General features: G+C 52.1%; 5 protein-coding genes across 5 annotated transcripts; 4 read left to right on the top strand and 1 right to left on the bottom strand.

Annotated features, from left to right (window-relative positions):
• Positions 1–3,336: 3,336 nt before the first annotated feature.
• Positions 3,337–4,036, top strand: LOC144806655 (histone H1.3-like). The gene has a single exon (XM_078672978.1). It carries the CDS (start codon positions 3,342–3,344, stop codon positions 3,984–3,986), a length of 645 nt encoding a protein of 214 aa, XP_078529104.1. The 5' UTR covers positions 3,337–3,341; the 3' UTR covers positions 3,987–4,036.
• Positions 4,037–4,889: 853 nt separating this feature from the next.
• LOC144806654 (histone H3) lies at positions 4,890–5,366 on the top strand. The gene has a single exon (XM_078672977.1). It carries the CDS (start codon positions 4,904–4,906, stop codon positions 5,312–5,314), a length of 411 nt encoding a protein of 136 aa, XP_078529103.1. The 5' UTR covers positions 4,890–4,903; the 3' UTR covers positions 5,315–5,366.
• An 847-nt stretch (positions 5,367–6,213) lies between these two features.
• On the bottom strand, positions 6,214–6,733 carry LOC144806653 (histone H2B 1.2-like). Its single transcript, XM_078672976.1, has one exon. The coding sequence runs from the start codon at positions 6,641–6,643 to the stop codon at positions 6,263–6,265; it is 381 nt and encodes a 126-aa protein (XP_078529102.1). The 5' UTR covers positions 6,644–6,733; the 3' UTR covers positions 6,214–6,262.
• Positions 6,734–6,918: 185 nt separating this feature from the next.
• On the top strand, positions 6,919–7,472 carry LOC144806651 (histone H2A type 2-C-like). The gene has a single exon (XM_078672975.1). It carries the CDS (start codon positions 6,928–6,930, stop codon positions 7,324–7,326), a length of 399 nt encoding a protein of 132 aa, XP_078529101.1. The 5' UTR covers positions 6,919–6,927; the 3' UTR covers positions 7,327–7,472.
• A 649-nt stretch (positions 7,473–8,121) lies between these two features.
• Positions 8,122–8,820, top strand: LOC144806650 (histone H4-like). Its single transcript, XM_078672974.1, has one exon. The coding sequence runs from the start codon at positions 8,268–8,270 to the stop codon at positions 8,763–8,765; it is 498 nt and encodes a 165-aa protein (XP_078529100.1). The 5' UTR covers positions 8,122–8,267; the 3' UTR covers positions 8,766–8,820.
• Positions 8,821–23,056: the final 14,236 nt, after the last annotated feature.

The raw sequence follows: 23,056 nt of genomic DNA, 5'->3' as shown, positions 1-23,056 counted from the left end.
AGCGACCACCCCAGCACCATCCTGTGAGTTAGGCTCAGCCATCAACTGGCAAGAACTCATCGCGAAGATTGCAAAAACAGTCGCAGACCTGAACATCCACCCAATGGTGACAATGGTGGCGAACCTTATCGCCGGACTTTTCCAGGGCGAAGAAAACACCAGCAATGGCAGCAAAATCTAAAAGAAACTCTCTCTTCGTGATGTGGAATGCTAATGGCATTCAGAAGAAAACTGCAGAACTCCTGCACCTGATGGAAACCATGGACATGGATATAGCGCTTATTTCCGAGACCCACCTCCAAGGAAGCCAGAAGCTCAACATAGCAAACCACAGGGTATACCGCACAGATCGCACCACCGGAGCCAAGGGCGGAGGAACAGCGGTGATAGTCAGCACAAAAGTGAAGCACCACGAGATCTCCCTACCACCAGTCGGGAGCATTGAAGCAACTGGCATACAGATCCAGACATCTGCAGGCCCGCTGCGGCTGATTGCTGCCTACTCACCCCCAGGCAAGCTAGCCCCAAAGGACCTGGATGCTTTATTGGACCCCAGCATCCCAACACTAATTGGAGGTGACCTCAATGCTAAGCACAAATGCTGGAACTCTCGGACGGGAAACAGCAAAGGACACGCCCTACTTGCCCACTCAAAGAAGGAGGACTTCGTAGTGGCCGGCCCAACTCAACCAACACACTATCCAGGATCTGCACTGCACAAACCGGATGTTCTGGACATTGTGGTCATGAAGAATCTCTCCCAGTCTATGGAGCTTGAAACCCTAACAGCGCTGACATCCGACCACAACCCAGTGTTGATCACAGTTGGAGACGTACTTGAAGACCAGCAACAGGGCACCAGGCACAACTTCAAGAAGGCGGACTGGTGCCTATACAAGAGATGCCTGGAGGAGACACTGGTCCCTGGTCCCCTACGCAGCATTGAAGACATTGACCAGGCAGTCCACCACCTCACAGCCTCAATCCACACAGCTATTGCGCGCAGCACTCCAGAGCAGAAACTCCAACGATGCTCTATCTACGATCTCCCAAAGGGCATCAAGCAGTCAATAGCTGAAAAGAACAGAGCCCGCAGAGAGTGGCAGAGGAACCGCACCCCCGACCTGCTGAAGAAGTATAATGAGCTGACAAGGCAGCTGAAGATACAAATAAGCCAGCACAGAGGTGAAAAATGGGAAGCAGCTACAGCTAACCTAAAGGACTCAGACAACTCTCTCTGGAGAATGACCCGACGCCTGACTGGGAAGAAGGAACCAAACCCACCGATCCAAGGGAAGACTCACCTGGCATGCAGCAACAGGGATAAGGCTGAGGTCTTCGCTGACACGCTGGAGGAATCCTTCAGGCCCAACCAGGCAAGCAAACTGGCAACAGAAGTTGAGCAAGAGGTCGCCATGCATCACCAGGAGCACCCACCGGAAACAGAAACTGCACACATTGAGGAATGCTCAATGGGCGAATTACTGGCCCTGGCAAAAACACTGAAAAACGGCAAGGCACCAGGGAAGGACGGAATAGTCAACCAAGCCATCAAGATGCTCCCAGATAACGCAGTGGATCACCTTGCTGAGATATTTAACGCGTGCATGCAGCACCAGTATTTCCCAAACGCCTGGAAAGAAGCAAGAGTCGTCGTATTCCCCAAGGCTGGGAAACCACTGCGAGACCCTGCAAACTACCGCCCCATAAGTCTGCTATCTGGCCTATCAAAACTCTTCGAAAAAGTTATCCTTGCCCGTCTCGTTGACTTCGCGACAAGCAACAACCTACTTGCCAAAGAACAGTTTGGGTTCCGGAAAGACCACTCAACAAATCACCAACTCCTCAGAGTGGTGGACATCATCAGCCACGGATTCAACATCAACAAGTCTACTGGAGTAGTCTTTCTGGATGTAGCCAAAGCATTTGACCGAGTATGGCATGAGGGCCTGCTCTACAAACTTATCAAGCTCAAGTTTCCCAGCTACCTGGTCAAGTTGCTGACCAGCTACCTGACAGAACGGACCTTTCACGTGGCGGTGCGAGAAGAATGTTCAACACCGCGCCCAATTCTAGCTGGAGTGCCTCAGGGGTCAATCCTAGGACCATTCCTCTTCAACATATTCACAAACGACATACCCACTGACCTAAAGAAGACTGATCTTGCCCTTTACGCGGATGATGTTGCAGTCATCTCCCAATCCTTCAGTGACAAAGAAGTGGCGAAGAACCTGGAGGCATCGCTTTGCAGACTCTCCGAATGGTACAGCGACTGGCAGATCACCCTGAACACAAGCAAAACCACAGCAACCTTATTTACCAGGAAGCTGAACAGGAAACACCCACAGATCCTCCTCAATGGGGATGAGGTCAAATGGGAAAACAGCAGCTCCTACCTGGGGGTGACTCTGGACTCTAAACTCAGCTGGAGAAACCACATAGAGAAGACCTGCCAGAAAGCAGCATCCAAACTGGCTGCATTATACCCACTCCTGAAGTCTAAGTCGATGCCCATGCAGAGCAAGGTGCGAGTAATCACCGCAATAATTCGACCAACTATGACATACGCTTCACCAGTTTGGAGTGGCTGCCGCCCACAGCTGCGGAAGGACCTACAAATACTTCAGAGCAAGGCCTTACGGATTGCAGCAGGTGCTCCCATGTTCACACGAACAGCAGACCTCCACAGAGACCTAGGCATCGAGATGCTGGACGACCATCTCCTCAAACTCAACAGGACATTCTACAAAGGACTGGATCAAAAAGAAAACCCACTGATCCGGAAACTTGCAGATATCGCTACAAACCCATTTGACCGCTATCCGCGTCCCATTGAAGCGCTAACCTTGCGAAGCTGAAACAGCAACGCAGCATCCAAAAACTCATTACTGCCTGAAGGCAAACGCCGGCAGATACGCAAAACTCACCGCTGCCCTGATGGCATAACAGCCTCGGCAAGCACCTAAAACCCGCTCACTGCCGGCTGGCATTAGCCGCGGCAGGCACCCAAACCTCAACACTAACAGAAGGATCTACACGGACAAAGACGAGACTCTCGAAGGAAACATGCTGACAATTCTGCAAACACTACTGACCGCTACCCGCGGCCCATCACTGAGCTGACCATGTGATGCAACCTCAACTGTGACAAAGCGTCACACACCAATAAGACAACCTAAACAGCGACTACAAAATTCCAAACGAATATGGAGTAATGAGGCTATTGCCTCGGTATCCAAAAACTCACCACTGTCAGAAGGTATCTGACAGGAGAAGACAAGAAACAGGCTGGCGGTACATTTCTGTTCTCTGACAGTGCCTGCGCCCAGACTTGCATTACAATGGCCGAAACCGCTCCAGCCGTCGCGGCGCCTCCCGCTGAGGTCGCCCCCAAGAAGAAGCAGCAGAAGAAAGCAGCGGGGGCCTCCAAGGCCAAGAAGCCTTCCGGTCCCAGCGTGTCCGACATGATTATGAAGGTGGTGACTGCCTCGGCCGAGAGGAAGGGAGTCTCCCTGTCGGCCCTGAAGAAGGGGCTGCTCGCCGCCGGCTACGATGCGGACAAGAACAAGGGCCGAGTAAAGGTCTCCCTGAAGAGCCTGGTCAGCAAAGGCGCCCTAGCCCAGCTGAAGGGCACCGGGGCCTCCGGCTCCTTCAAGGTGAACAAGAAGCAGCTGGTGGGCAAGAAGGCGGCAAAGAAGACAGCCACCAAGAAGCCAGCGGCCAAGAAAGCTGCCCCTGCCGCCAAGAAGCCCAAAAAGGCTCCCGCGGGGGTCAAGAAGAGCCCGAAGAAGGTCAAGAAGCCGGCGGCAGCAAAGAGCCCCAAGAAGCCCAAGGCTGCCCCCGCCAAGAAGGCTGCCAAGAGCCCAGCGAAAGCCAAGGCGGCGAAGCCCAAAGTAGCCAAGAAAAGCCCTGCCAAGGTAGTCAAACCCAAGGCAGCCAAGCCCAAAGCAGCCAAGCCCAAAAAGGCAGCACCCAAGAAGAAGTAAGGGCTTGCACCGAGACACTGCAAACACAAAGGCTCTTTTAAGGGCCACCACCCTGTCTATAAGAGAGCGTGTTCATCCCCACCTTTGCACCCACCCAATGCCCCACTTTTCCAAAAATAAACCGCACAATACATCCCAGCGCACCGTTTCACAGGCGAGTGCTGCGTGTGATCTTGGCCATATAAAACGGCTCTTTCGGTGCTGAGTGGATTGAAATCGTTATCACATAGAAAACAAGGGGGTCCGGGAGTTATAAGACCTCCGTTCATAGTACATGTGCAATAACGTGTTTGTGTCTCGGTGCTTTCACTGTACCCGGGCAGACTCGACATAGTGTCTGCATAAGGCAGACGATTGTGAACTTTAAATGGAGCGCAGGGCACTGCGTGCTCCAGGGTGACATGGGGCGGGTAAAAGGGGGTCTGGGAGTTATGAGACCTCAGTTTATTATAAACGTGTGCTAACGTGTGTGTGTGTGTGTTGGTGCTTTCACTGTACCCGGGCAAACTCGACATAGTGTCTGCATAAAGCAGACTAATGTGAACTTTCCATCGAGCGCAGGTAACGGGGAGTGTTCCAGGGCGGCGTGCTCATGACATCTCGGGCTCCTCTCCCGGTTGACCGAGGTCGGGTGGACCACCAGTGGACGGACGGACACGCAGACAAAGGCTGGCTGGGGCGCGGGCTCCGGCTACATCATCCAACCGGAGGGTTCTCTTTTATCCACAGCTCATTGGACACCTAGGCTGCAGCCTCCGGTCCAGTAACCAATCGTTGCACACCGCGGGCTATTTTCGAACGTGGGGCGGTCTCCTCAGCCAATCAGAGCAGCCCTCCGTCTGTGAGCGCATAAATAGGGCTCTTTCCCCGTTCGACGCCATTCTTCTCTGCCTTCGCCGAGAGAGACCGCTCCCGCCATGGCTCGCACCAAGCAGACAGCCCGCAAGTCCACCGGCGGCAAAGCGCCCCGCAAGCAGCTGGCCACCAAGGCTGCCCGCAAGAGCGCGCCTGCCACCGGCGGCGTCAAGAAGCCTCACCGCTACCGGCCCGGCACCGTGGCCCTCCGCGAGATCCGCCGCTACCAGAAGTCCACCGAGCTCCTCATCCGCAAGCTGCCCTTCCAGCGCCTGGTGAGGGAGATCGCCCAGGACTTCAAGACCGACCTGCGCTTCCAGAGCTCCGCCGTCATGGCCCTGCAGGAGGCCAGCGAGGCCTACCTGGTCGGGCTCTTCGAGGACACCAACCTGTGCGCCATCCACGCCAAGAGGGTGACCATCATGCCCAAGGACATCCAGCTGGCACGTCGCATCCGAGGCGAGAGGGCCTAAGGCGACGGACCGACCCGAACAACCACCACAACGGCTCTTTTAAGGGCCACCACCCTGTCACCTACGAGCTTATCTTATCTGTCATGGCATGTGTTTTAACACGTCAGGGAGGGTGGGCTGTGAGTACCACGAGCACTGGGCAACTTATACCGCCGGCTCTTGAGAAACCAGAGCACTCTGTGTTCACAGTGCACCAACACCTCTCCAATGTGTCCTTCATTTTAAAGCGTTGTTTGGGTAGAGGGTTGTGGTCGGGATCCGCGGGTCACAAGCCAGCACTATGGGGCATCTGTGCCCCCGGTACGTCGGGTTCTGAGAGTACCTCGAGTACTGGGCAACTTATACCGGCTCTGGGGGGGAACCAGAGCACTCCGTGTTCACAGTGCACAAACACCTCTTAAACGTGTCCTTCATTTAATAGAGAGCTTCTTTGGGGGTAGAGGATTGTGTAGGGATCCGCTGGTCACAAGCCAGCGCTATGGCGCATCTGTGCTCCCGGTACATCGGGTTCATGTGTCCGATTTCAGGAACGTTTGCCCCGGGGCGGATTATAGCCGTTCCCCAGGGTCTTAAAAGTACTAACACAACGTTAAACCCGCTCACACAAACACTGTTCGCCCCATACATGGAAAAGAATAAGCCCACGGGCAGATGCGCGAATTCCCAGTGGGTTTATGTAACCTCATCGTTGCAGTGCTTATGTGACACTTGGTCCCAACGAGGGCTCATTCATAGGGATATGTTAATTTAAAGAGGCAAAACGGGTGGACTGCTCTGTCGGCCCTCGGTTTGCAGCAAGCCCCGTGAGAGCGGGCCTTTCTGCACTCAACATTACCCTTGTAAAACACATATTTCTCAAGTGATAACAGAAGCACATTAGCTCTTAGAGGAGGAAGTGGTTGGCCCTTAAAAGAGCCGTTGTGTTTGTTGGTGATGCGCCTCGAAGCCTTACTTGGCGCTGGTGTACTTGGTGACGGCCTTGGTGCCCTCCGACACGGCGTGCTTGGCCAGCTCTCCGGGCAGCAGAAGGCGGACTGCGGTCTGGATCTCCCGGGAGGTGATGGTGCGCCGCGAGTTGTAGAGAGCCAGTTTGGAAGACTCGTTAGCGATGCGCTCGAAGATGTCGTTCACGAAGGAGTTCATGATGCCCATGGCCTTGGAGGAAATGCCGGTGTCTGGGTGCACCTGCTTCATCACTTTGTAAATGTAGATGGCATAGCTTTCCTTCCTGCTCTTCCTGCGCTTCTTCCCGTCCTTCTTGGGCGGCTTGGAGAGCGCTTTCTTGGAGCCCTTCTTGGGAGCCGGCGCGGACTTGGCTGGTTCAGGCATGGTGGACGCTCTTTCACTGCTTGCTGTGAAGCCGAGAGAAATACGGAAGGAGGGCCCGGCACTTGTATTTATGGGCTTGGCCTGCAAAGCAGTCTCCTTCCCGGCTCTCCCTTCTCATTGGCAGGCTCCCCACTTCCTATGTTAAGCCCTCCTCCAATGAGAAGTACTATCAGCGCCTAGCTGTCAACCAATCAGACGCTCCCGAAGTCTTTATATTACCGAGTCCAGCAGAAAGAGAAGTATTCTTCTCTCTGTTGTGTGACTGAGACCCTAGATCGATCGCCATGTCTGGAAGAGGAAAGCAGGGAGGAAAGGCCCGCGCCAAGGCCAAGACACGCTCTTCCAGAGCCGGGCTCCAGTTCCCCGTGGGCCGTGTGCACAGGCTGCTCCGGAAGGGAAGCTACGCCGAGAGGGTGGGAGCCGGTGCCCCCGTCTATCTGGCTGCAGTGCTGGAGTACCTGACCGCTGAGATCCTGGAGCTGGCCGGCAACGCCGCCCGGGACAACAAGAAGACCCGCATCATCCCCAGACACCTCCAGTTGGCCATCCGCAACGACGAGGAGCTGAACAAGCTGCTGGGCCGAGTCACCATCGCCCAGGGAGGAGTCCTGCCCAACATCCAGGCCGTGCTGCTGCCCAAGAAAACCGAGAGCCACAAGGCACAGGGCAAAGCAAGCAAGTAAAGGCCCGCAGACCCCCGTGGAAACACACCCTAAACACAAAGGCTCTTTTCAGGGCCATCCACAGACTCCATCAAAGAGCGTATCCGTGCCGAGGTGTTACTCTCTGGCGGCTTCATAGATGCGGCAGCGCCCGCTACCGTAGCTTCATAGGGGGGCATGCCCAAGCTCTGGCCGTGCACTTTAATGTTGTTCCTTCCCGAAGCCTAGCATGAGGCCGACCATATTAATGTTTTTTTTTTTTTTTTAGTATATACATGTATAATTTGAATTTTCAGGGACACATTTTGCAGACTTGCCCCAGCCGAGCGGGCACCGAAGGCGAGGGTTAGGCGGGCCGCGGTGACAAGTGGGGGCCTGGCAGGGAGGAGTGTGCGTGTTTATCTGATCAGTGCACCGGCGGCAGCTGCTGAGCCCGATCGGGAGCCCCTGACAAAGAGGCGGGCTGGGAGCGCGCTCTTTTTCAATCAATATAAACATATATATTTTTTCATTTTTGGGGGACACATTGTGCAGGCTTGCCCCAGCCGGGAGCGAGATGTGGGCAGTGTTGCGAGGTTGAAGGCAGGTGGTGCCGGTGAGGACTTTAACGTGTGTTGGGCTCCATTAAAACGTATCCATGTTTTTTTTTTTCTTCATATTGGGAGGGGCCACCGAACGAGAGGGTTAGGCGGGCCGCGGTCACAAGTGGGGGCCGGGAAGGGAGGTGCCTTGGGCGCGAGACGTGGACAGTGTTGCGGGGTTGCAGGCGGTGACACACAGCGGGGTGGTGCCGGTGAGTCCGGTTTAACGTGTGTGGGCTTTATTAAAAAATGCCCGAGGCTGTTCATATTGGGAGGGGGGAAGGAAGGAGAGGTTTAGGCGGGCCGCGGTCACAAGTAGGGGCCGGGAAGGGGTGTGTTTGACTGTGATCTGTGCACCGGCGGCAGCTGCTGAGCCAGCCCATGACAAAGGCGGGCTGGGAGCCCGCTCTTTTTCAAACGGCAACGGCCGCTCCAGCCCCCGCTCCCTGCAGAGGGCGGGACGGGGCCGGGCTCTACATGGGCTCCCGCGCAGGTCCGCTGCTCCTCAATATAAGCAGCCGCTGCTGGTCGAGATTTCATTTCTGCTCACAGCATCGAGAGGAGAACATGTCTGGACGCGGCAAAGGAGGGAAGGGGCTCGGCAAAGGCGGCGCCAAGAGGCACCGCAAGGTGCTCCGGGACAACATCCAGGGCATCACCAAGCCGGCCATTCGCCGCCTGGCGCGCCGTGGCGGAGTCAAGCGCATCTCCGGCCTCATCTACGAGGAGACCCGCGGGGTGCTCAAGGTTTTCCTGGAGAACGTGATCCGGGACGCCGTCACCTACACCGAGCACGCCAAGCGGAAGACCGTCACCGCCATGGATGTGGTCTATGCCCTGAAGCGCCAGGGCCGCACCCTCTACGGATTCGGCGGTTAAACACTCGACTTGCCCACGGAAAAACGCAAAACACCAACCCAAAGGCTCTTTTAAGAGCCGACCACGATGTCATGGGAGAGCTGTGTCTATGCACTATTGTTCCCGCAGAGCCGGGATCGGCTACTCGCTAGCCCAATACCAGGGGATTTGCTCCGGTGCCACCCTACCATGTCGGGCGCTGTCCCGTGGCCCCAGGAGCCCGCCATTCAGGAGCCCTGGACTGGGTCCCTAAGGGGGTGTTTAGACCGGCCCAGGTGCCCGCCATTATGGAGCCCTTGCCTGGGGACCTACGGTGGGTTTAGCCCGGCCCAGGGTCCCGTTTTCCTGGAGCTCTAAACTGGGGACCTAAGGCGTGTTTAGCCCGGCCCAGGGGCCCGCAACCATGGAGCCCTAAACTGGTGACCTAAGGCGGGCTCAGCCCGGTCCAGGGGCCCGCCACCACGGAGCCCTGGACTGGGGACCTAATTCGTGTTTAGCCCGTCCCAGGGTCCCGTTATCCTGGAGCCCTTCACTGGGGAGGTAAGGCAGGTTTAGCCCGGCCCAGGTGCACGCCAACATGGAGCCCTTGCCTGGGGACCTACTGTGGGTTCAGCCCGGTCCAGCGGCCTGCCATCATGGAGCCCTTGCCTGGGGACCTAAGGTGGGTTTAACACGGCCCAGGGGCCTGCCATCATGGAGCCCTTGCCTGGGGACCTAAGGTGGGTTCGGCCCGGTCCAGGGGGCCTGCCATCATGGAGCCCTGGACTGGGGACCTAAGGAGTGTTTAGCCCGTCCCAGGGTTTCGTTATCCTGGAGCCCTTCACTGGGGAGATAAGGCAGTTTTAGCCCGGCCCAGGGGCCCGCCATCATGGAGCCCTTGCCTGGGGACCTAAGGTGGGTTCAGCCCGGTCCAGGGGCCTGCCATCATGGAGCCCTGGACTGGGGACCTACTGTGGGTTCAGCCCGGCCGAGGGGCCCGCCATCATGGAGCCCTTGTCTGGGGACCGAAGGTGGGTTCAGCCCGGTCCAGGGGCCTGCCATCATGGAGCCCTGGACTGGGGACCTAAGGTAGGTTCAGCCCGGTCCAGGGGCCTGCCATCACGGAGCCCTGGCCTGGGGACCTAATTGGTGTTTAGCCCGTACCAGGGTCACGTTATCCTGGAGCCCTTCACAGGGGAGATAAGGCAGGTTTAGCCCGGCCCAGGGGCACGCCAACATGGAGCCCTTGCCTGGGGACCTACTGTGGGTTCAGCCCGGTCCAGCGGCCTGCCATCATGGAGCCCTTGCCTGGGGACCTAAGGTGGGTGTAGCACGGCCCAGGGGCCCGCCATCATGGAGCCCTTGCCTGGGGACCTAAAGTGGGTTTAGCCCGGCTCAGGGCCCCACGAGTCACGCAGTTCACCGACTATTAAGCCCCCCACGTAGTGGGGGCTTACAGCGCCTGGCTGGGAGACAAAGTTGGAGTTAGCGCGGCCATTCCGCCGCCCGGCCATCTGGTCGCCGCAGCTCACTGGGCCATCTGGTCGGCGACCAGATGGCCCAGTCAGCTACGGCGACCAGATGGCCGGGCGGCGGAATGGCCGTGCTAACTCCAACTTTGTCTTCCGCCCAGGAGCATAAGCCCTAGGGGCTTAATAGTCGATACAATAGGGTTCCCATGCAGGCCCATAGGAAGAGGGTGTGGGGTCCTAAATGATGTGGCGAACCACCATGTCCGTTTACGGGTCCCTGTGGGCCTTTAAACAACGCTTTCAGTATTTTTCTTTTTTTGTGTGTGGACATTTTGGTTCAAGGGGACGTGGGCACTACTTCTACCCAGGGCTGGTGAGCTATGATTCGGGTAAAATTTCCGCATTTCCCCCTTAGCTGGAGGTCGGCAAAAAAAACCAAAAAAAAATCGATACATACATTTTTTCTTCTTTTTTTCTAACTTTATGTTCAAGGGGACAAAGTCACTTTTTCTACCCAGGGCTGATGAGCTCCGATTCGGGTAACATTTCCGGTTTCCCCCCTTAGCTGGAGGTCGGCAAAAAAAATAACTATATATATACTTTTTTTTTTTTTTTTTTTTACTATTTCCTTAGTTTTAAGGGGACAAAGTCACTTGTTCCACCCAGGGCTGGGGAGCTCCGATTCGGGTACAATTTCGGGTTTCCCCCCTTAGCCGGAGGTCGGCAAAAAAAAAAAATCTAAACTTTTTTTTTTTTTTTTTTACTAACTTTAGGTTCAAGGGGAAAACGTCACTGTTTCTACCCGAGGATGTGGAGCTCCGATCCGGGTAAAACTTCAGGTTTTCCCCCTAAGCTGAAGGTGGTCCAAAATAAATAAATAAAAAAAAAATATATACACATACAATTTTTTTCTTCTTCTTCAAATAACTCTAGGTTGAAGGGGACAAAGTCACTTTTTCTACCCGGCCTATGGATCTCCGATCCGGGTACAATTTACCCATTTAAAACTGTTAATACAAAATATATATATATATATATTTTGCTCAATGTTTAGGTTCTAGGGGACTAAGTCACTTTTTCTACACAGGGCTATGGAGCTCCGATTAGGGTAATATTTCAGGATTTCCCCTTTGGCTGGAGGCGGAGAAAAAAAAAACGTCATTCAAAAGGTATATAAAGCCCTTTGCATTATCAGATCCTAGCCTTCAGTGTCCCAAGCCCATTTCTAGCCTGCAGGCACAAAGTGTCTATTTCTGCACAGGGCTATGGAGCTCCGCGCAGGGTGAGATTCCCCCCTGTTACAGTATCAGCACAAGGCTGTGGGCCCATTCCTAGCCTCCAAACACCTCTTTTAGGGATACTTGTAACATTTGGCGGAGTTAATCTTCAAAGGGGATACAGTTGCTCCTACTAACCTGGGCTATGGACCTCCGCGCAGAGTAAGATTTCAGGTTCCACCCCTGGCTGGAGGTGGGAAAACGAAAGAGTTATTTATTCCAACACTGCATCTAACCCCTTTACAGTATCAGACCCAGGCCTGCAAGACCATAGGCACATTTCCAGCCTCCAGGCACCTATTTTCGTGATACTTGTGACATTATGAAGCCTGCAGCTTCAAGGGGACAAAGTCACTCCTCCTACCCAGGGTTAAGGAACTCCGCGCAGGGTAATATTTAGGGTTATACTCCTGGCTGGGGGTGTGAAAACAACACACTTCAAAAGTCCAATAAAGTGTATGTCACCCCTTCACAGTGTCAGGTGAGGCCAGCAAGGCCATGGGTCTTCTTCCAGCCTCCAAGCACCAGTTTTACTGATACCTGTGAGATTTGGAGGTGTAAGGCTTCAAGGGGATGAAGTCACACCTTCTACCTAGGGTTAAGGAGCTCTGCGCAGGGTAAGGCTTCAGGCTAACCCCCTGGCTTGAGGTGTGAAAAGGAGACACGTCACGTGGTCAATACAATGTTTTTAACCCCTTTTACAGTATCAGGACAAGGCCTGCTAGGCCATGGGCCTACTTCCAGCCTCCAGACACCAATTACACTGATACCTGTGACATTTGGAGGTGTTAAGCTTCAAGGGGAAGAAGTCACACCTTTTACCCAGGGTTATGGAGCTCCGCGCAGGGTAAGATTTCAGTTTATCCCCCTGGCTGGAGGTGTTAAAGCCAAACACTTCACATGCCCATTGAAGTCTATTTCACCCCTTCACAGTATCAGTAAAAGGCCTACAAGGCCTTGGGCCTACTTCCAGCCTCCAGGCACCAATTACACTGATACCTGTGACATTTGGAGGTGTTAAGCTTCAAGGGGAATAAGTCACACTTTCTACCCAGGGTTATGGAGCTCAGCGCAGGGTAAGATTTCAAGTTTCAACCCTGGCTGGAGGTGTTAAAGCAAAACACCTCACATGCCCAATAAATTGCATTTCACGCCTTCACAGTATCAGGAAAGGCCTGCAAGGCCTTGGGCCTACTTCCAGCCCCCAGGCACCAATGTTACTGACACCTGTGACATTTGGTGGTGTTAAGCTTCAAGGGGATGAAGTCACACCTTTTACCCAGGGTTATGGAGCTCAGCGCAGGGTAAGATTCCAGGTTATCCCCCTGGCTGGAGGTGTTAAAGCAAAACACTTCACATGCCCAATAAAGTCTATTTCACCCCTTGACAGTATCAGGAAAGTCCTTGGGCCTACTTCCAGCCCCCAGGCACCTGTTTTTGTGATACTTGTGACATTTGGAGGTGTTTAGCTTCAAGGGGATAAAGTCACACCTTCTACCCAGGGTTATGGAGCTCAGCGCAGGGTAAGATTTCAGGTTATCCCCCTGGCTGGAGGTGTTTAAGCAAAACACCTCAGATGCCCAGTACAGTGTATTTCACCCTTTTCCCAGTATCAGGAAAGACCTGCAAGGCCTTGTGCCTACTTCCAGCCTCCAGGCACCAATGTTGCTGATACCTGTGACAATTGGTGGTGTTAAGCTTCAAGGGGAAGAAGTCACATCTTCAACCCAGGGTTATGGAGCTCAGTGCAGGGTAAGAATTCAGGTTATCCCCCTGGCTGGAGGTGTTAAAGCAAAACACTTCACAGGCCCAATAAAGTCTATTTCACCCCTTCACAGTATCAGGAAAGGCCTGCAAGGCCTTGGGCCTACTTCCAGCCCCCAGGCACCTGTTTTTGTGATACTTGTGACATTTGGAGGTGTTCAGCTTCAAGGGGGTGAAGTCACACTTTCTACCCAGGGTTATGGAGCTCAGCGCAGGGTAAGATTTAAAGTTTCAACCCTGGCTGGAGGTGTTAAAGCAAAACACCTCACATGCCCAATAAAGTCTATTTCACCCCTTCAGAGTATCAGGAAAGGCCTTGTGCTTACTTCCAGCCTCCAGGCACCAATGTTACTGATACCTGTGACATTTGGTGGTGTTAAGCTTCAAGGGGAATAAGTCACATCTTCGACCTAGGGTTATGGAGCTCAGCGCAGGGTAAGATTCCAGGTTATCCCCCTGGCTGGAGGTGTTAAAGCAAAACCCTTCACATGCCCAATAAAGTCTATTTCACCCCTTGACAGTATCAGGAAAGTCCTTGGGCCTACTTCCAGCCCCCAGGCACCTGTTTTTGTGATACTTGTGACATTTGGAGGTGTTTAGCTTCAAGGGGATAAAGTCACACCTTCTACCCAGGGTTATGGAGCTCAGCGCAGGGTAAGATTTCAGGTTATCCCCCTGGCTGGAGGTGTTTAAGCAAAACACCTCAGATGCCCAGTACAGTGTATTTCACCCTTGTCCCAGTATCAGGAAAGACCTGCAAGGCCTTGTGCCTACTTCCAGCCTCCAGGCACCAATGTTGCTGATACCTGTGACAATTGGAGGTGTTAAGCTTCAAGGGGAAGAAGTCACACCTTCTACCCAGGGTTATGGAGCTCAGCGCAGGGTAAGATTTCAAGTGTCACCCCTGGCTGGAGGTGTTAAAGCCAAACACTTCACATGCCCATTGAAGTCTATTTCACCCCTTCACAGTATCAGGAAAGGCTTGCAAGGCCTTGGGCCTACTTCCAGCCTCCAGGCACCAATTATACTGATACCTGTGACGTTTGGAGGTGTTAAGCTTCAAGGGGATGAAGTCACACCTTCTACCCAGGGTTATGGAGCTCAGCGCAGGGTAAGATTTAAAGTTTCAACCCTGGCTGGAGGTGTTAAAGCAAAACACCTCACATGCCCAATAAAGTCTATTTCACCCCTTCAGAGTATCAGGAAAGGCCTTGTGCTTACTTCCAGCCTCCAGGCACCAATGTTACTGATACCTGTGACATTTGGTGGTGTTAAGCTTCAAGGGGAATAAGTCACATCTTCGACCCAGGGTTATGGAGCTCAGCGCAGGGTAAGAATTCAGGTTATCCCCCTGGCTGGAAGTGTTAAAGCAAAACACTTCACATGCCCAATAAAGTCTATTTCACCCCTTCGCAGTATCAGGAAAGGCCTGCAAGGCCTTGGGCCTACTTCCAGCCTCCAGCCACCAATTTTACGGATACCTGTGACATTTGGTGGTGTTAAGCTTCAAGGGGATGAAGTCACACCTTCTACCCAGGGTTATGGAGCTCAGCGCAGGGTAAGATTTCAGGTAATCCCCCTGGCTTGAGGTGTTAAAGCAAAACACTACACATGCCAAGTAAAGTCTATTTCACCCCTTCACAGTATCAGGAAAGGCCTGCAAGGCCTTGGGCCTACATCCATTCTCCAGGCACCAATTAAACATTTGGTGACATTTGGTGTTGTTCAACTTCAAGGGGATGAAGTCACTCCTTCTACCCAGGGTTATGGAGCTCAGCACAGGGTAAGATTTCAGCTTTTCACCCCTAGCTGGATGTGTTGAAGCAAAACACTTCACATGCCCAATAAAGTCTATTTCACCCCTCCACAGTGTCAGGAAAGGCCTGCAAAGCCTTGGGCCTACTTGCAGCCCCTAGGCACCTGTTCTTGTGATACTTGTGACATTTGGAGGTGTTCAGCTTCAAGGGGATAAAGCCACACCTTCTACCCAGGGTTATGGAGCTCAACGCAGGGTAAGATTTCAGCTTTTCACCCCTAGCTGGATGTGTTAAAGCAAAACACTTCACATGGCCAATAAAGTCTATTTCACCCCTCCACAGTATCAGGAAAGGCCTGCAAGGCCTTGGGCCTACTTCCAGCCTCCAGGCACTCATTTTACTGATACCCGTGACATTTGGTGGTGTTAAGCTTCAAGGGGAAGCAGTCACACCTTTTACCCAGGGTTATGGAGCTCAGCGCAGGGTAAGATTTCAGTTTATCCCCCTGGCTTGAGGTGTTAAAGCAAAACACTACACATGCCAAGTAAAGTCTATTTCACTCCTTTAGAGTATCAGGAAAGGCCTGCAAGGCCTTGAGCCTACATCCATTCTCCAGGCACCAATTGTACTGATACCTGTGACATTTGGTGTTGTTCAACTTCAAGGGGATGAAGTCACACCTTCTATCCAGGGTTATGGAGCTCAGCGCAGGGTAAGATTTCAGCTTTTCACCCCTAGCTGGATGTGTTGAAGCAAAACACTTCTCATGACCAATAAAGTCTATTTCACCCCTCCACAGTATCAGGAAAGGCCTGCAAGGCCTTGGGCCTACTTCCAGCCTTCAGGCACCAATTTTACTGATACCTGTGACATTTGGATGTGCTAAGCTTCAAGGGGATGAAGTCACACCTTCTACCCAGGGTTATGGAGCTCAGTGCAGGGTAAGAATTCAGGTTATCCCCCTGGCTGGAGGTGTTACAGCAAAACACTTCACATGGCCAATACATTGTATTTCACCCCTTCACAGTATTAGGAGAGGCCTGCAAGGCCTTGGGCCTACTTCCATCCTTACAGGCACCAATGTTACTGATACCTGTGACATTTGGTGGTGTTAAGCTTCAAGGGGATGAAGTCACACTTTCTACCCAGGTTTATGGAGCTCAGCGCAGGGTAATATTTCAGGTCGTCCCCCTGGCTGGAGGTGTTCAAGCAAAACACTTCACATGCCCAATAAAGTGTATTTCACCCCTCCACAGTCTCAGGAAAGGCCTGCAAGTCCTTGGGCCTACTTCCAGCCTCCAGGCACCAATGTTACTGATACCTGTGACATTTGGTGGTGTTAAGCTTCAAGGGGAAGAAGTCACACCTTCTACCCAGGGTTATGGAGCTCAGCGCAGGGTAAGAATTCAGGTTATCCCCTTGGCTGGAGGTGTTAAAGCAAAACACCTCACATGTTCAATAAAGTCTATTTCACCCCTCCACAGTATCAGGAAAGGCCTGCAAGGCCTTGGGCCTACTTCCAGCCCCTAGGCACCTGTTCTTGTGATACTTGTGACATTTGGAGGTGTTCAGCTTCAAGGGGAAGAAGTCACGCCTTTTACCCAGGGTTATGGAGCTCAGCGCAGGGTAAGATTTCAGGTTATCCCCCTGGCTTGAGGTGTTAAGGCAAAACACTACACATGCCAAGTAAAGTCTATTTCACCCCTTCACAGTATCAGGAAAGGCCTGCAAGGCCTTGGGCCTACTTCCAGCCCCTAGGCACCTGTTCTTGTGATACTTGTGACATTTGGAGGTGTTCAGCTTCAAGGGGATAAAGCCACACCTTCTACCCAGGGTTATGGAGCTCAGCGCAGGGTAAGATTTCAGCTTTTCACCCCTAGCTGGATGTGTTAAAGCAAAACACTTCACATGGCCAATAAAGTCTATTTCACCCCTCCACAGTATCAGGAAAGGCCTGCAAGGCCTTGGGCCTACTTCCAGCCTCCAGGCACTAATTTTACTGATACCTGTGACATTTGGTGGTGTTAAGCTTCAAGGGGATGAAGTCACACCTTTTACCCAGGGTTATGGAGCTCAGCGCAGGGTAAGATTTCAGGTTATCCCCCTGGCTTGAGGTGTTAAAGCAAAACACTACACATGCCAAGTAAAGTCTATTTCACCCCTTCACAGTATCAGGAAAGGCCTGCAAGGCCTTGGGCCTACATCCATTCTCCAGGCACCAATTAAACTGATACCTGTGACATTTGGTGTTGTTCAACTTCAAGGGGATGAAGTCACACCTTCTACCCAGGGTAATGGAGCTCAGCGCAGGGTAAGATTTCAGGTTATCCACCTGGCTCGAGGTGTTAGAGCAAAACACTCCACATGCCCAATAAAGTCTATTTCACCCCTTCAAAGTATCAGGAAAGGCCTGCAAGGCCTTGTGCCTACTTCCAGCCTCCAGGCACCAATGTTACTGACACCTGTGACATTTCGTGGTGTTAAGCTTCAAGGGGAAGAAGTCGCACCTTCTACCCAGGGTTATGGAGCTCAGCGCAGGGGAAGATTTCAGCTTTTCACCCCTGGCTTGAGGTGTTAAAGCAAAACACTACACATGCCAAGTAAAGTCTATTTCACCCCTTCACAGTATCAGGAAAGGCCTGCAAGGCCTTGGGCCTACTTTCAGCCTGCAGGCACCAATTTTACTGATACCTGTGACATTTGGTGGTGTTAAGCTTCAAGGGGAAGAAGTCGCACCTTCTACCCAGGGTTATGGAGCTCAGCGCAGGGTAAGATTTCAGCTTTTCACCCCTAGCTGGATGTGTTGAAGCAAAACACCTCACATGCCCAATAAAGTCTATTTCACCCCTTCACAGTATCAGGAAAGGCCTGCAATGCCTTGGGCCTACATCCATTCTCCAGGCACCAATTGTACTGATACCTCTGACATTTGGTGTTGTTCAACTTCAAGGGGATGAAGTCACACCTTCTACCCAGGGTTATGGAGCTCAGCGCAGGCTAAGATTTCAGGTTATCCCCCTGGCTTGAGGTGTTAAAGCAAAACACTACACATGCCAAGTAAAGTCTATTTCACCCCTTCACAGTATCAGGAAAGGCCTGCAAGGCCTTGGGCCTACCTCCATTCTCCAGGCACCAATTGTACTGATACCTGTGACATTTGGTGTTGTTCAACTTCAAGGGGATAAAGTCACACTTTCTACCCAGGGTTATGGATCTCAGTGCAGGGTAATAATTCAGGTTATCCCCCTGGCTGGAGGTGTTAAAGCAAAATACTTCACATGCCACTTCAAGTCTGTTTCACCCCTTCACAGTATCAGGAAAGGTCTGCAAGGCCTTGGGCCTACTTCCAGCCCCCAGGTACCAATGTTACTGACACCTGTGACATTTGGTGGTGTTAAGCTTCAAGGGGATGAAGTCACACCTTCTACCCAGGGTTATGGAGCTCAGCGCAGGGTAAGATTTTAGGGTATCCCCCTGGCTGGAGGTGTTAAAGCAAAACACCTCACATACCCAATAAAGTCTATTTCACCCCTTCACAGTATCAGGAAAGGCCTGCAAGGCCTTGGGCCTACTTCCAGCCTCCAGGCACCAATTATACTGATAGCTGTGACATTTGGAGGTGTTAAGCTTCAAGGGGAAGAAGTCACACCTTCTACCCAGGGTTATGGAGCTCAGCGCAGGGTAAGATTTCAAGTTTCACCCCTGGCTGGAGGTGTTAAAGCAAAACACCTCACATGCCCAATAAAGTCTATTTCACCCCTTCACAGTATCAGGAAAGGCCTTGTGCTTACTTCCAGCCTCCAGGCACCAATGTTACTGATACCTGTGACATTTGGTGGTGTTAAGCTTCAAGGGGAATAAGTCACATCTTCGACCCAGGGTTATGGACCTCAGCGCAGGGTAAGAATTCAGGTTATCCCCCTGGCTGGAGGTGTTAAAGCAAAACACTTCACATGCCCAATAAAGTCTATTTCACCCCTTCACAGTATCAGGAAAGGCCTGCAGGGCCTTGGGCCTACTTCCAGCCTCCAGCCACCAATTTTACTGATACCTGTGACATTTGGTGGTGTTAAGCTTCAAGGGGATGAAGTCACACCTTCTACCCAGGGTTATGGAGCTCAGCGCAGGGTAAGATTTCAGGTAATCCCCCTGGCTTGAGGTGTTAAATCAAAACACTACACATGCCAAGTAAAGTCTATTTCACCCCTTCACAGTATCAGGAAAGGCCTGCAAGGCCTTGGGCCTACATCCATTCTCCAGGCACCAATTGTACTGATACCTGTGACATTTGGTGTTGTTCAACTTCAAGGGGATGAAGTCACACCTTCTACCCAGGGATATGGAGCTCAGCGCAGGGTAAGATTTCAGCTTTTCACCCCTAGCTGGATGTGTTGAAGCAAAACACTTCTCATGCCCAATAAAGTCTATTTCACCCCTCCACAGTATCAGGAAAGGCCTGCAAGGCCTTGGGCCTACTTCCAGACTCCAGGCACCAATTTTACTGATACCTGTGACATTTGGTGGTGTTAAGCTTCAAGGGGAAGAAGTCACACCTTCTACCCAGGGTTATGGAGCTCAGCGCAGGGTAAGATTTCAAGTTATCCCCCTGGCTGGAGATGTTTAAGCAAAACACCTCACATGCCCAGTACAGTGTATTTCACCCTTTCCCAGTATCAGAACAGGCCTGCAAGGCCTTGTGCCTACTTCCAGCCTCAAGGCACCAATGTTACTGATACCTGTGACATTTGGAGGTGCTAAGCGTCAAGGGGATGAAGTCACACCTTCTACCCAGGGTTATGGAGCTCAGTGCAGGGTAAGAATTCGGGTTATCCCCCTGGCTGGAGGTGTTAAAGAAAAACACTTCACATGCCCAATAACGTCTATTTCACCCCTTCACAGTATCAGGAAAGGCCTGCAAGGCCTTGGGCCTACTTCCATCCTCCAGGCACCAATGTTACTGATACCTGTGACATTTGGTGGTGTTAAGCTTCAAGGGGATGAAGTCACACCTTCAAACCAGGGTTATGGAGCTCAGTGCAGGGTAAGAATTCAGGTTATCCCCCTGGCTGGAGATGTTAAAGCAAAACACTTCACATGCCCAATAAAATGGATTTAACCCCTTCACAGTATCAGGAAAGGCCTGCAAGGCCTTGGGCCTACTTCCAGCCCACAGGCACCAATGTTACTGACACCTGTGACATTTGGTGGTGTTAAGCTTCAAGGGGAAGAAGTCGCACCTTCTACCCAGGGTTATGGAGCTCAGTGCAGGGTGAGAATTCAGGTTATCCCGCTGGCTGGGGGTGTTAAAGCCAAACACTTCACATGCCCAATAAAGTCTATTTCACCCCTTCACAGTATCAGGAAAGGCCTGCAAGGCCTTGGGCCTAATTCCAGCCTCCAGGCACCAATTTTACTGATACCTGTGACATTTGGAGGTGTTCAGCTACAAGGGGATGAAGTCACACCTTCTACCCAGGGTTATGGAGCTCAGTGCAGGGTAAGATTTCAGTTTATCCCCCTGGCCTGAGGTGTTAAAGCAAAACACTCCACATGCCCGATAAAGTCTATGTCATCCCTTCACAGTATCAGGAAAGGCCTGCAAGGCCTTGGGCCTACTTCCAGCCTCCAGGCACCAATTACACTGATACCTCTGACATTTGGAGGTGTTAAGTTTCAAGGGGAAGAAGTCACACTTTCTACCCAGGGTTATGGAGCTCAGCGCAGGGTAAGATTTCAAGTTTCAACCCTGGCTGGAGGTGTTAAAGCAAAACACCTCACATGCCCAATAAATTGCATTTCACGCCTTCACAGTATCAGGAAAGGCCTGCAAGGCCTTGGGCCTACTTCCAGCCCCCAGGCACCAATGTTACTGACACCTGTGACATTTGGTGGTGTTAAGCTTCAAGGGGATGAAGTCACACCTTTTACCCAGGGTTATGGAGCTCAGCGCAGGGTAAGATTCCAGGTTATCCCCCTGGCTGGAGGTGTTAAAGCAAAACACTTCACATGCCCAATAAAGTCTATTTCACCCCTTGACAGTATCAGGAAAGTCCTTGGGCCTACTTCCAGCCCCCAGGCACCTGTTTTTGTGATACTTGTGACATTTGGAGGTGTTTAGCTTCAAGGGGATAAAGTCACACCTTCTACCCAGGGTTATGGAGCTCAGCGCAGGGTAAGATTTCAGGTTATCCCCCTGGCTGGAGGTGTTTAAGCAAAACACCTCAGATGCCCAGTACAGTGTATTTCACCCTTTTCCCAGTATCAGGAAAGACCTGCAAGGCCTTGTGCCTACTTCCAGCCTCCAGGCACCAATGTTGCTGATACCTGTGACAATTGGTGGTGTTAAGCTTCAAGGGGAAGAAGTCACATCTTCAACCCAGGGTTATGGAGCTCAGTGCAGGGTAAGAATTCAGGTTATCCCCCTGGCTGGAGGTGTTAAAGCAAAACACTTCACAGGCCCAATAAAGTCTATTTCACCCCTTCACAGTATCAGGAAAGGCCTGCAAGGCCTTGGGCCTACTTCCAGCCCCCAGGCACCTGTTTTTGTGATACTTGTGACATTTGGAGGTGTTCAGCTTCAAGGGGGTGAAGTCACACTTTCTACCCAGGGTTATGGAGCTCAGCGCAGGGTAAGATTTAAAGTTTCAACCCTGGCTGGAGGTGTTAAAGCAAAACACCTCACATGCCCAATAAAGTCTATTTCACCCCTTCAGAGTATCAGGAAAGGCCTTGTGCTTACTTCCAGCCTCCAGGCACCAATGTTACTGATACCTGTGACATTTGGTGGTGTTAAGCTTCAAGGGGAATAAGTCACATCTTCGACCTAGGGTTATGGAGCTCAGCGCAGGGTAAGATTCCAGGTTATCCCCCTGGCTGGAGGTGTTAAAGCAAAACACTTCACATGCCCAATAAAGTCTATTTCACCCCTTGACAGTATCAGGAAAGTCCTTGGGCCTACTTCCAGCCCCCAGGCACCTGTTTTTGTGATACTTGTGACATTTGGAGGTGTTTAGCTTCAAGGGGATAAAGTCACACCTTCTACCCAGGGTTATGGAGCTCAGCGCAGGGTAAGATTTCAGGTTATCCCCCTGGCTGGAGGTGTTTAAGCAAAACACCTCAGATGCCCAGTACAGTGTATTTCACCCTTTTCCCAGTATCAGGAAAGACCTGCAAGGCCTTGTGCCTACTTCCAGCCTCCAGGCACCAATGTTGCTGATACCTGTGACAATTGGTGGTGTTAAGCTTCAAGGGGAAGAAGTCACATCTTCAACCCAGGTTTATGGAGCTCAGCGCAGGGTAATATTTCAGGTCGTCCCCCTGGCTGGAGGTGTTCAAGCAAAACACTTCACATGCCCAATAAAGTGTATTTCACCCCTCCACAGTCTCAGGAAAGGCCTGCAAGTCCTTGGGCCTACTTCCAGCCTCCAGGCACCAATGTTACTGATACCTGTGACATTTGGTGGTGTTAAGCTTCAAGGGGAAGAAGTCACTCCTTCTACCCAGGGATATGGAGCTCAGCGCAGGGTAAGATTTCAGCTTTTCACCCCTAGCTGGATGTGTTGAAGCAAAACACTTCTCATGCCCAATAAAGTCTATTTCACCCCTCCACAGTATCAGGAAAGGCCTGCAAGGCCTTGGGCCTACTTCCAGACTCCAGGCACCAATTTTACTGATACCTGTGACATTTGGAGGTGTTAAGCTTCAGGGGGATGAAGCTGCACCTTCTACCCAGGGTTATGGAGCTCCGCGCAGGGTAAGAATTTAGGTTATCCCCCTGGCTGGAGGTGTTAAAGGAAAACACTTCACATGCCCAATAAAGTCTATTTCACCCCTCCACAGTATCAGGGAAGGCCTGTAAGGCCTTGGGCCTACTTCCAGCCTCCAGCCACCAATATTACTGATACCTGTGACATTTAATGGTGTTTAGCTTCAAGGGGAAGAAGTCACATCTTCTACCCAGGGTTATGGAGCTCAGTGCAGGGTAAGAATTCGGGTTATCCCCCTGGCTGGAGGTGTTAAAGAAAAACACTTCACATGCCCAATAACGTCTATTTCACCCCTTC

The sequence above is a fragment of the Lissotriton helveticus genome, unplaced genomic scaffold (genome assembly GCF_964261635.1).
Source record: "Lissotriton helveticus unplaced genomic scaffold, aLisHel1.1 SCAFFOLD_1591, whole genome shotgun sequence".
NCBI lineage: Eukaryota > Metazoa > Chordata > Amphibia > Caudata > Salamandridae > Lissotriton > Lissotriton helveticus.
The sequence above is the reverse complement of the archived record's forward strand: the minus strand, read 5'-3'. Positions and strand labels throughout refer to the sequence as shown.

Excerpts from the sequence above, each read along its gene's own strand:
- LOC144806655 (XM_078672978.1), top strand. The coding sequence starts at position 3,342 with ATGGCCGAAACCGCTCCAGCCGTCGCGGCGCCTCCCGCTGAGGTCGCC.
- LOC144806654 (XM_078672977.1), top strand. The coding sequence starts at position 4,904 with ATGGCTCGCACCAAGCAGACAGCCCGCAAGTCCACCGGCGGCAAAGCG.
- LOC144806653 (XM_078672976.1), bottom strand. The coding sequence starts at position 6,643 with ATGCCTGAACCAGCCAAGTCCGCGCCGGCTCCCAAGAAGGGCTCCAAG.
- LOC144806651 (XM_078672975.1), top strand. The coding sequence starts at position 6,928 with ATGTCTGGAAGAGGAAAGCAGGGAGGAAAGGCCCGCGCCAAGGCCAAG.
- LOC144806650 (XM_078672974.1), top strand. The coding sequence starts at position 8,268 with ATGACAAAGGCGGGCTGGGAGCCCGCTCTTTTTCAAACGGCAACGGCC.